Source organism: Nerophis lumbriciformis, linkage group LG26, assembly GCF_033978685.3.
Source record: "Nerophis lumbriciformis linkage group LG26, RoL_Nlum_v2.1, whole genome shotgun sequence".
NCBI lineage: Eukaryota > Metazoa > Chordata > Actinopteri > Syngnathiformes > Syngnathidae > Nerophis > Nerophis lumbriciformis.
Genome location: NC_084573.2, coordinates 35,452,853 through 35,466,064, shown reverse-complemented (window position 1 = coordinate 35,466,064; position 13,212 = coordinate 35,452,853). Strand labels below are relative to the sequence as shown.

The 13,212-nt window shown below is 30.8% G+C and overlaps 1 protein-coding gene across 1 annotated transcript in view; it reads left to right on the top strand.

Annotated features, from left to right (window-relative positions):
• Positions 1–466: 466 nt before the first annotated feature.
• The window catches only part of kcnk2b (potassium channel, subfamily K, member 2b), a 74,485-nt gene continuing 61,739 nt past the window's right edge, over positions 467–13,212 (top strand). Inside the window, exons 1-2 of the mRNA XM_061986979.2 lie at positions 467–728; positions 10,208–10,521. Coding sequence (XP_061842963.1) covers position 728; positions 10,208–10,521 — 315 coding nt within the window. The 5' untranslated portion in view covers positions 467–727. The remainder of the gene's footprint in view (positions 729–10,207; positions 10,522–13,212) is intronic.

The following is a 13,212-nucleotide window of genomic DNA, read 5'->3' as shown; positions in this document are numbered from 1 at the left end:
GAATGTACACTGAGCAGCATTACGCGCCTCAGTCTCCACTTTGCTTCTTTTTTTTTAGCTGCCCTCAGTCTCATTTGAGTGAGTAAAAGTAAACACTTTGTCAGTAAGTCGCTCGCCGTTGTTGTTGCTGTTAGCGAGCATGTCGCGCGATACTGAATGGTGCGTTCAAGCACTGTGGTTTTTCTCACACTTCTCACTGTGCTTGTATTTTTAAGTGGGGCAAACGTAGTTTTTGATAGAGTTCTTGTGTTGGATCTCACTAGATTGTGTACCAACTTACGTTTTTTTGCTAGCAGAATATTTCCTTGAATCTTTAGAGAAGAAGTTGCTCCTCTCTCTCTCCCTTTCCTCCTGCAAGCGAAGTGCGCACGTTCAGCATCTCGCCGCTCTGCAAGTGGCCACCCCCCCACACCCCTCCTCCCCTCCCCTCCCGCCCACTATTTAGATCCACGATGCATCCCCACAACACCTGCGCGGATTTTCACGGATGACATTTGCCGCCTTCGCGCACCACCGCGGCGTGTCTGGCAGGTGTGGAACGCCATGTCCTGGCGGGATTTTCCTCCCCACGGCTGGAGAAGACACGCTGGAGCCACGCGGAGCGCGCCCACGTCCATCGGAAGGAGGTGAAAATCATCAGCAACTCCTGCAAGGGAAGGGAGAGGACACACTTTTGTTGGACAGGATCTGTCGAGGAGGAGACACCAGACTGAAGAGATGGTAGACAAGTAAGTGCCCACCAACGTGGAATCCTTTCTGCATGTTTGCCAGGGATGCTCACTGGAAATATATATATTTTTGTAAGATCTTGCATGAATTTTAATATTTCAAACTAGTCAAAAATATTCATGGTGAATTTTATTTATATATTAGATTTTTTTTAAATATATTTTTATTTAATGAAAATGTTTACATTTGTTATTTATAATATAATTTAATTTGTATTTTAATATGCATTATGTCACTATTTTTTTAGATTGTGTTTACAACTCCAATCCCAGTTGGACAAAACATGGGATTTGCATTCATAAAGCAACTGAAAAGAGACACAAATACAATACTTGTGAAATACAATATTTAAAAAAAGGGAACATATATTTTTTTAACACATAAAGTGGTTATGTAATTGCAAGCAATTAGAGCAGTATTTTGATGTTTAATAAGTTGCCATTCAGTCCAATGGTTTGCACTCTAATAGCAACAAGCTATAGGGCAAAGCAGTGTTTAGGTTATGGCAACTGGAAATATATATATTTTTGTAAGATTGTACATGCATATAAATGTTTCATATACACATGCATACTGCTTAATATAATTCTGGTGACTTTTCCCATTAATATTCATTTTATTCTAATTCGCGTTTTATTTTTAATGATTATTGTTACATTTTTGGTATTTTTTTAAATATTTTTGTTTGAGAAAAATATATTAAACTATTATTACAATATAATCTCATTTATACGTATCATTTTTCCTTCTCTTTTTTAAAAATTATTTTTTACAAACTAACCTAATCCCAGTTTAAAAAACATGTATAAAGCAACTGAGAATAGATAGAAATACAACAATTATTTAAAAAATAAAATAAAAATAAAAAAAGGGAAAACATTTTTAACAAAGTTATGTAATTGCAGCAAGCTTTGTTTCTTTAATTTGAACAATATTTGAATGTTTAATAAGCTTCCATTCCATCCAATGGTTTGCACTCTGACGTCTAATAGCAACAAGCTATAGTGCAAAGCAGTAACCTAAACACTGGTAACTGGTAATATTTAGTGTATTTTAATTTTTCATATACACATGCATACTGCTTAATATAATTCTGGTGACTTTTCCCATTAATATTAATTTTATTCTAATTCGCATTTTATTTTTAATGATTATTGTTACATTTTTGGTATTTTTTAAATATTTTTGTTTGAGAAAAATATATTAAACTATTATTACAATATAATCTCATTTATACGTATCATTTTTCCTTCTCTTTTAAAAAAAATATTTTTACAAACTCTAACCTAATCCCAGTTTAAAAAACATGTATAAAGCAACTGAGAATAGATACAAATACAACAATTATTTAAAAAAAAAAAAAAAAAAAAAAAAAGGGGAAACATTTTTAACAAAGTTATGTAATTGCAGCAAGCTTTGTTTCTTTAATTTGAACAATATTTGAATGTTTAATAAGCTTCCATTCCATCCAATGGTTTGCACTCTGACGTCTAATAGCAACAAGCTATAGTGCAAAGCAGTAACCTAAACACTGGTAACTGGTAATATTTAGTGTATTTTAATTTTTCATATACACATGCATACTGCTTAATATAATTCTGGTGACTTTTCCCATTAATATTAATTTTATTCTAATTCGCATTTTATTTTTAATGATTATTGTTACATTTTTGGTATTTTTTTAAATATTTTTGTTTGAGAAAAAATATTAAACTATTATTACAATATAATCTCATTTATACATATCATTTTTCTTCTCTTTTTTTAAAATTATTTTTTACAAACTCTAACCTAATCCAAGTTTAAAAAACATGTATAAAGCAACTGAGAATAGATACAAGTACAACATTTAAAAAAAAAAAATTTAAAAAAAAGGGGAAACATTTTTAACAAAGTTATGTAATTGCAGCAAGCTTTGTTTCTTTAATTTGATCAATATTCTAATGTTTAATAAGCTTCCATTCCATCCAATGGTTTGCACTCTGACGTCTAATAGCAACAAGCTATAGTGCAAAGCAGTATCCTAAACACTGGTAACTGGTAATATTTAGTGTATTTTTAAAATTTTCATATACACATGCATACTGCTTAATATAATTCTGGTGACTTTTCCCATTAATATTAAGTTTATTCTAGTTCGCATTTTATTTTTAATGATTTTTGTTACATTTTTGGTATTTTTTTTAAATATTTTTGTTCGAGAAAAATATATTAAACTATTATTACAATATAATCTCATTTATACGTATTATTTTTCTTCTCTTTTTTAAAAATTATTTTTACAAACTCTAACCTAATCCCAGTTTAAAAAACATGTATAAAGCAACTGAGAATAGATACAAATACAACAATTTAAAAAAAAAAAAAAAAAAAAAAAAAAGGGGAAACATTTTTAACAAAGTTATGTAATTGCAGCAAGCTTTGTTTCTTTAATTTGATCAATATTTTAATGTTTAATAAGCTTCCATTCCATCCAATGGTTTGCACTCTGACGTCTAATAGCAACAAGCTATAGTGCAAAGCAGTAACCTAAACACTGGTAACTGGTAATATTTAGTGTATTTTAATTTTTCATATACACATGCATACTGCTTAATATAATTCTGGTGACTTTTCCCATTAATATTAATTTTATTCTAATTCGCATTTTATTTTTAATGATTTTTGTTACATTTTTGGCATTTTTTTAAATATTTTTGTTCGAGAAAAATATATTAAAATATTATTACAATATAATCTCATTTATACGTATCATTTTTCTTCTTTTTTAAAAATTATTTTTACAAACTCTAACCTAATCCCAGTTTAAAAAACATGTATAAAGCAACTGAGAATAGATACAAATACAACAATTATTAAAAAAAAAAAGGGGAAACATTTTTAACAAAGTTATGTAATTGCAGCAAGCTTTGTTTCTTTAATTTGATCAATATTTTAATGTCTAATAAGCTTCCATTCCATCCAATGGTTTGCACTCTGACGTCTAATAGCAACAAGCTATAGTGCAAAGCAGTAACCTAAACACTGGTAACTGGTAATATTTAGTGTATTTTTAAATTTTTCATATACACATGCATACTGCTTAATGTAATGCTGGTGACTTTTTCCCCATTAAAAAGTTAAAGTTAAGTACCAATGATTGTCACACACACACGAGGTGTGGCGAAATTATTCTCTGCATTTGACCCATCACCCTTTATCACCCCCTGGGAGGTGAGGGGAGCAGTGAGCAGCAGCGTTGGCCACGCCCGGGAATCATTTTTGGTGATTTAACCCCCAATTCCAACCCTTGATGCTGAGTGCCAAGCAGGGAGGTAATGGGTCCCATTTTTATAGTCTTTGGTATGACTCGGCCGGGGTTTGAACTCACAACCTACCGATCTAATATTAATTTGATTCTAATTCGCATTTTATTTTTTAATGATTTTTGTTACATTTTTGTTTTTGTTTTTTTAAATATTTTAGTTTGAGAAAAGTGTATTAAACAATATTATTACAATATAATCTCATTCATCCATATCATTTTTCTTCTTTTTTTAAATTATTTTTACAAACTCTAACCCAATCCCAGCTTAAAAAACATTTATAAAGCAATTGAGAATAGATACAAATACGATATTTATTTTTTAAAAAAAAGGGAAAACATATTTTTAACAAAGTTATGTAATTGCAGCAAGCTTTGTTTCTTTAATTTGATCAATATTTTAATGTTTAATAAGCTTCCATTCCATCCAATGGTTTGCACTCTGACGCCTAATAGCAACAAGCTATAGTGCAAAGCAGTAACCTAAACACTGGCAACTGGTAATATTTAGTGCATTTTAATTTTTCAAATACACATGCATACTGCTTAATGTAATGCTGGTGACTTTTTCCCATTAATATTAATTTGATTCTAATTGACATTTTATTTTTAATGATTTTTGTTACATTTTTGCAATTTTAACAAATATTTTTGTTTCATAAAAATTTATTTAACAATATTATTACAATGTACCGTATTTTCCGCACCATAAGCCGCCCTGGGTTATAAGCCGCGCCTTCAATGAACGGCATATTTCAAAACTTTGTCCACCTATAAGCCGCCCCGTGTTATAAGCCGCATCTAACTGCGCTAAAGGAATGTCAAAAAAACAGTCAGATAGGTCAGTCAAACTTTAATAATATATTAAAAACCAGTGTGATGTGGGCGCGCATGGAGTCGTATATCAACATGGACGGAGCTGCGTGAAAAAAGCCACCCGGCCTCTTCGCGTAAACTTACCTTAACCACTCGCTCATCTTTTCTTCATCCATCCATCCCTTCGAGTTAGCTTTTATGATGACGCCGGCTGGAAAGGTCTCTTTTGGCAAGGTCTTCCTTTTGAATATCACCATGGGTGGAAGTTTCTGGCCATTAGCATGGCAAGCTAGAACCACAGTGAAGGATGACTTCTCATTCCCTGTGGTGCGAATATTCACCGTACGTGCTCCCGTTGTATCCACAGTGCGGTTCACAGGAATATCAAAAGTCAGTGGAACCTCGTCCATGTTGATAATGTTCTCTGGCCGGATCTTTTTTTCAGCTATCTTGTTTTTACAATATGCACGGAAAGTAGCCAGCTTTTCTTGAAAGTCTTTAGGCAGTTGCTGTGAAATAGTAGTCCGTGTGCGGATGGAGAGATTGCGTCTTTTCATGAACCGGAAACCTGTCGCTTAGTAGGAGCCATTTTGTGGTCTTTACAGATGTAAACACACAAAGGAAATGAAACGTAATATCCGCGCGCTTCTTCTTCTTCTACGGGGGCGGGTGGTTGCTTACAGTAGAAGAAGAAGCACTTCCTCTTCTACGGGGTAAAAAGATGGCGGCTGTTTACCGTAGTTGCGAGACCAAAACTTTATGAAAATGAATCTTAATATTAATCCATATATAAAGCGCACCGGGTTATAAGCCGCACTGTCAGCTTTTGACTAAATTTGTGGTTTTTAGGTGCGGCTAATAGTGCGGAAAATACGGTAATCTCATTTATACATACCATTTTTCTTTTTTTCTTTTTTTTCTTTTTAATTATTTTTACAAACTCCAACCCAATCCCAGCTTAAAAAAGATTTATAAAGTAATTGAGAATAGATACAAACACAATACTTATTTAAAAAAAAAAAAGGGAAAACATATTTTTAACAAAGTTATGTAATTGCAGCAAACTTTGTTTTTTTAGATGGATCAACATTTTAATATTCAAAAAGCTTCCATTCAATCCAATGGTTTGCACTTTAATAGCAACAAGCTATAGTGCAAAGTGGTGTTTAGGTTATATCCCAGTAAACACTGGCAACTGGTAATATTTCACTTTTTTTGTAAGATCGTCCATGCATTTTAATTTTTCATATACACATGCATACTGCTTAATATAATTATGGTGACTTTTTCCCATTAATATTCATTTGATTCTTAATGATTTTTGTTACATTTTTTGAATTTTTTAAAATAATTTTTGTTTGATAAAAATGTATAACAATATTGTTACAATATAATCTCATTTATACATTTCATTTTTCTTCTCTTTTTTGAGATTATATTCACAAACTCCAACCCAATTTCAGCTTTAAAAACTTAGTATAAACATTTATAAAGCAATTGAGAAGGCATACAAATACAATACTTATTAAATACATTATGTAAAAAAAAAAAGGGAAACATATTTTTAACAAAATTATGTAATTGCAGCGAGAGTTGCAAGCTTTGTTTCATTAATTTGATCAATATTTTAATATTTATTAAGCTTGCATTCAATCCAATGGTTTGTACTCTGCTGTCTAGTAGCAACAAGCAATAGTGCAAAGCAGTGTTGAGGTTATATCCCAGCAAAAGCATGTGTAACCTGCTCCATTGTGTATTAATACGCCACAATCATATGAAATATGAATGGGGTTATGCAACCTTGCATTTGCTATTACACGCTGAAAGGGCATCTTTTTGCTTATCAGCAGCATTGTAGGCAGTGGGAAGTTTGCTGTAAATATGGCAATGAAAAGCATGCATATGAATTATTATAAGTAGAGTTTTGTGTGTCTAGCAGAGGTTTTCCACTGAGGGCCGCACACTAAAAAAAATGTAAATCATGTGGCATTTTGGTAGCTCCCTTTAGGGCTCCCCTCAAGTTTAGAAGGGTCTCAGTCATAAAACTGTAAAAAATAAGTCACATATATATATATATATATATATATATATATATATATATTAGGGCTGCAACAACTAATCGATTAAAATCGATTATAAAAATAGTTGGCGATTAATTTAGTCATTGATTCGTTGGATCTATGCTATCCGCATGCGCAGAGGCTACTTTATTTTATTTTTATTAATAAACCTTTATTTATAAACTGCAACATTTACAAACAGCTGAGAAACAATAATCAAAATAAGTATGGTGCCAGTATGCTGTTTTTTTTTCCAATAAAATACTGTAAAGGATAGAAATGTAGTTTGTCTCTTTTATCCGATTATTAATCGATTAATCAACGTAGTAATCGATAGATTACTCGATTATCAAATTAGTTGTTAGTTGCAGCCCTAATATATATATATATATATATATATATATATATATATATATAAATGTATGTATGTTTTTACAATTTCTAGATCAATTCAGATCTATCTGTCAATAAAAAAGTTTTATTATTATTTTTTTTTACGTTTTATGCCGTGTTTGTTCAAGAATTTTTTTTTTAAAGTGCAATAATTGGGAATAAGTAATAGGAGCCTTAAATAGGTCAATACTTCATAAAAACAGTCATTATTCGTTATTAGTTTTTGAGCAAAGATAGTAAAAAAAAAAAAAAAAAGAAATCCCACTAAAATTGTCAGGGATCCCAAAGGGCCCCACTCATAAAAGTGTTAAAATAACTCATAAATTATTTTGCTTTTTTTTTTTTTTACTGATCTCTAGATTTACTTCAGATCTATTCGTCAATTAGAAGTTTTTATGATATTTTAAAATGTTTTTTTGTTTGTTTTATGCACTTTCCTTTTTGTCGTAAAAAAAACTTAAATTAATATTTATACACTGATTTTTTTGCACTGAATTTTTCAACACATGCATTTTGCTTAAATATTATTATTCAACTTAACTTATTTTTTTATGGTAAAAACACAAAAAAATGCAATATTTTCCCCCCCAAAATATTTTTAAGTGGAATATTTGATGTGAAGTCATTGGAGCCTTCATTAGATCCATCATTCAAATTTTAAATAAATACATAATTAAAATTTTTTTATTATTGCTATTTTTTTTTTACGCTTTATGCCATTTTTGTTCAAGAAAACCCTGTTTTTAATGGAAAAAACTCAAAATATGCTATATTTTCACCCAAAACATTTTTAAAGTATAGTAATTGTGAATAAGTAATAGGAGCCTTAAATAGGTCAATCATTCATAACAACATTCATGATTCATTAGTAGTTTTTGAGCAAAGATAGTTATAAAAAAAAAAAAATCCCACTAAAATTGTCAGGGATACAAGTGTTGAAATAAGTCACAAATTATTTTACTTTTTCTGTAGATTTACTTCAGATCTATTTGTCAATTAGAAGTTTTTATGATTTTTTTAAAATGTTTTTTTGTTTGTTTTATGCACTTTCCTTTTTGTCGTAAAAAATCTTAAATTAATATTTATACACTGATTTTTTACACTGAATTTTTAAGCACTGAATTTTTCAACACATGCATTTTGCTTACACATTTTTATTCGACTTAACTTCGTTTTTTATGGTAAAAACACAAAAAAATGCAATATTTTCCCCCAAAAAATATTTTTAAGTGGAATATTTGATGTGAAGTCATTGGAGCCTTCATTAGATCCATCATTTTAATTTTAAATAAATACATTAAGCCGTTTTTGTTCACGAAAACCCTGTTTTTAATGGAAAAAAACTCAAAATATGCAATATTTTCACCCTAAACATTTTTAAAGTGCAATAATTGTGAAGAAGTAATAGGAGCCTTAAATAGGTCAATCATTCATAACAACATTCATGATTCGTTATTAGTTTTTGAGCAAAGATAGTTTAAAAAAAACAACTAATCCCACTAAAATTGTCAGGGATCCCAAAGGTCCCCGCTCATAAAAGTGTTAAAATAAATCATAAATGATTTTACTTTTTCTGTAGATTTACTTCAGATCTATTCGTCAATTATAAGTTTTAATGATTTTTTTTGAATGTTTTTTTGTTTGTTTTATGCACTTTCCTTTTTGTCGTAAAAAAACTTAAATTTATATTTATACACTGATTTTTTTACACTTAACCTTTTTTTACACTGAATTTTTTTTTACACTGAATTTTTATTACACCGAACTTTTTTTATACTGAACTTTTTTTTACACTGAACTTTTTTTACACTGAATTTTTATTACACTAAACTTTTTTTGCACAGAATTTTTTTTTACACTGAATTTTTATTACACCGAACTTTTTTTATACTGAACTTTTTTTCACGCTAAACTTTTTTTACACTGAATTTTTATTATACTAAACTTTTTTTACACTGAATTTTTTTTTACACTGAATTTTTATTACAATGAACTTTTTTTATACTGAACTTTTTTTTACACTGAATTTTTATTACACTAAACTTTTTTTACACAGAATTTTTATTTACACTGAATTTTTATCACACTGAATTGTATTTACACTGAACTTTTTTTACACCATTTTTTTTTACACTGCATTTTTCAACACGCATTTTGCTAGCACATTTTTATTCAACTTAACTTGTTTTTTTATGGTAAAAACACAAAAATTGCAATATCTCCCCCCCAAAAAAATATTTTAAAGTGGAATACTGGATGTGAAGTCATTGGAGCCTTCATTAGATCCATCATTATTATTTTAAATAAATACATAATTAATCAACAAATAAATAATTTAATTTCACTCTTTTTTTTTTTCATCCCATTATAATATTTTTCGAATGTGCCGTGGGCTGTTAAAATATTAGCTGCGGGCCGCACCTTGGAGACCGTTATAGCGTTAATGCTAATGAGCTGTGTTTGACCACGAGTGTGTGTTAGCAAGAAGCGCCATTGTGTACTTATTGTGCTAACAACGCTAGCATAGCTATGTGAGCTACATGCTAACATAACAGTCACATTTTAATCATGCCAGGTTAGCTACATGATCAAACTTACAGCTCTGATGAATACATGGCAACATTTTATTTTAAGATGTGTAGCGAAGCCTACTTTTTTTTTTTTTTTTTTTTTTAAGAGATCGTAGATTTTTCTCACGTTTGGTTCTCATAAATAGACTCGTTAAAAAGTACATTTTGCAGTATACACATGACTTATGAGAACGTTTTCATGCTAAACACTAGGAGCTAATAATCACTGCTCTGTATGAACTATGTAAATAAAAAAAAGCACCATCTGGTGTGGCAGAGTGTCCACTAATGGATGGTAAATTGATCCAAATTATTAATCAGTTCCGTCCCCACAGTGGCAGCACCTGACCTCCTTGACCCCAAATCTGCTGCCCACAATTCCAAGCCCCGTCTGTCCTTCTCGGCCAAGCCGGTGGTGCTCACGTGCCCGGAGGACGAGTGTGACGCCCGCACCACCGTCATGAGGTGGAAAACCGTGTCGGCCATCTTCTTCCTGGTGGTGCTGTACCTCATCGTCGGCGCCACGGTGTTTCGGACGCTGGAGCAGCCTTACGAGAGCTCGCAGAAACTGGCCATCCTGGTGGAGAAGATGGAGTTCCTGGCCGTGCACGCCTGCGTCAACTCCTCTGAGCTGGAGGATCTGGTCAAGGTAGGCTGGGACTTTTTCTACGGACTTGACTACTGTTCAACAGAAAACACTTCCATTAAAGAATGCCCTTACACTTTGGGCTTTGCAAATATTTTCAGGAAAAATAAAATATTTTGCTAGCATAAAACGTTAGCATGCTAACACGGAAACAGCAAGCATACTTACAAAATCGTGATAGGTATCATAATCCATGATTTTTAGTTTAAAAAGGTACACAGTTAGCTCAAATGCTAACATAAAACGTTAGCATGCCAAAGTTGGCATGCGAACATGAGATCATGAAGCATACTTACATAACTCTAATCAGCATCGAAATCCATGATTTTTAAGTTTAAACGTAAAAAATTAGAAAAAAATTAGCTAAAATGCTAGCATAAAACTTTACATTGCTAAAGTTAGCATGGGAACAGTTGAAATAAGAATCAATCTGATTTTTAGCTTTAAATGTATACAATTAGATTTAAAAAAAAAAACAAAGCACTGAATTGCTAGCATAAAACATTAGCATGCTAACAGCAAGCATACTTACAAATGTGTGATAGGTATCGAAATCCATGATTTTCAGGTTAAAAAGTAGAAAATGAGCTCAAATGCTAACACAAAACGTTAGCATGCCCAACTTAGCATGACAAAGTTAGCATGCTAACATGGGAACAGTTGAAATAAGTATCAATCTGATTTTTAGCTTTAAATGTATACAATTAGATTAAAAAAAAAAAAAACACTGAAGTTTTTCTTGTGAAATTGTGACCTTTTTCTTGTGAAACTCCAACTCATTTTTGACAACAAGCTTTTTCATATTTGCATAGTATGTATATATTATTAATGTTGTGAATACACATCTTTATATATCTAGAAAGGGTAGCCCTAAAGAGGGAGGCATTTTTCGGAGGTCTCAAGAAGGTTTCTGTAATATTGCAATATTTTCTCGTAAAACTATTCCTTTTTTATGTTAAATTATTACTTTTGAATGCAAAATGCTGACATTTGTCATATAAAATTCTGACTTATCACGATATTGCCAATTTTTTTGTTGTTCTTGTAAAACAGTGACATTTTTTTAGTAAAATTATGACTTTTGTCGTAATTTTGCAGAGGGAAATGCATATTATTATAACTAACATTTTCTTATAAAATTGTGACTTTTGTCGAGTAAAGTTACGACTCTTTTCATAAAATTGCCAAAATGTTAAGCTTTTCTTGTAAAATCAGAATCAGAATCAGCTTTATTGTCATTACGCAAGGTAACGAGATTGAGGCCATTCCATACAGTGCGATGTGTGCATGCTAGAAAAACAATGTGCAAATATATAGAAATATAAAAAATGAAAAATGTAGAAGTGCAATGAATATGGTGTGAAATGAATATATACATGAAAAAAACTAAACAAAAACAGGGTGGTTGGTGGGATGGGTTATTGCACCGAAGAGAAGGCAGTTATGAGGGACAATGGGGCAGTCCGTTTAGGATGGTTATGGCCCTGGGGAAGAAGCTGTTCTTTAGCCTGTTTGTTTTGGTTTTAATGCACCTGTAGCGCTTCCCACTGTTATTCAGTAAAATTCCAACTTTTATCATAATATTGCACAAATGTTAATTTTTTTTTGTAACATTTTGACTTGCGTTGAGTAAGTTTATTTTAATACATCCAAAATTAAAAGTTTTTCTTGTGAAATGGTGACCTTTTTCTTGTGAAACTCCAACTCATTTTTCACAACAAGCTTTTTCATATTTGCATAGTATGTATATATTATTAATGTTGTAAATACACATCTTTATATACCTAGAAAGGGTGGTCCTAAAAAAGATAGGCATTTTTCGGAGGTCTCAAGAAGGTTTCTGTAATATTGCAATATTTTCTCATAAAACTATTCCTTTTTTATGTTAAATTATTACTTTTGAATGCAAAATGCTGACATTTGTCATATAAAATTCTGACTTATCACGATATTGCCAATTTTTTTGTTGTTCTTGTAAAACAGTGACATTTTTTTAGTAAAATGATGACTTTGGTTGTAATTTTGCAGAGGGAAATGCATATTAGTATTATAACATTGCCAAAATTTGAACGTTTTCTTTTAAAATTGTGACTTTTGTTGAGTAAAATTGCGACTCTTTTAATGAAATTGACAAAATGTTAAGCTTTTCTTGTAGAATTCCAACTTTTATCATAATATTGCGCAAATGTTAATTTTTTTTTTTTAACATTTTGACTTGCGTTGAGTAAGTTTATTATTACACTGCCAAAATTATAAGTTTTTCTTGTGAAATTGTGACCTTTTGCTTGTGAAACTCCAACTCATTTTTCACAACAAGCTTTTTTATATTTGCATAGTATGTATATATTATTAATGTTGTAAATACACATCTTTATATATCTAGAAAGGGTGGTCCTAAAGAAGGAGGTATTTTTCGGAGGTCTCAAGAAGGTTTCTGTAATATTGCAATATTTTCTCGTAAAACTATTCCTTTTTTATGTTAAATTATTACTTTTGAATGCAAAATGCTGACATTTGTCTTATACAATTCTGACTTATCACGATATTGCCAATATTTTTGTTGTTCTTGTAAAACAGTGAATTTTTTTTAGTAAAATTGACTTTTGTCGTAATTTTGCAGAGGGAAATGCATATTATTATAACTAACGTTTTTATAAAATTGTGACTTTTGTCGAGTAAAATTACGACTCTTTT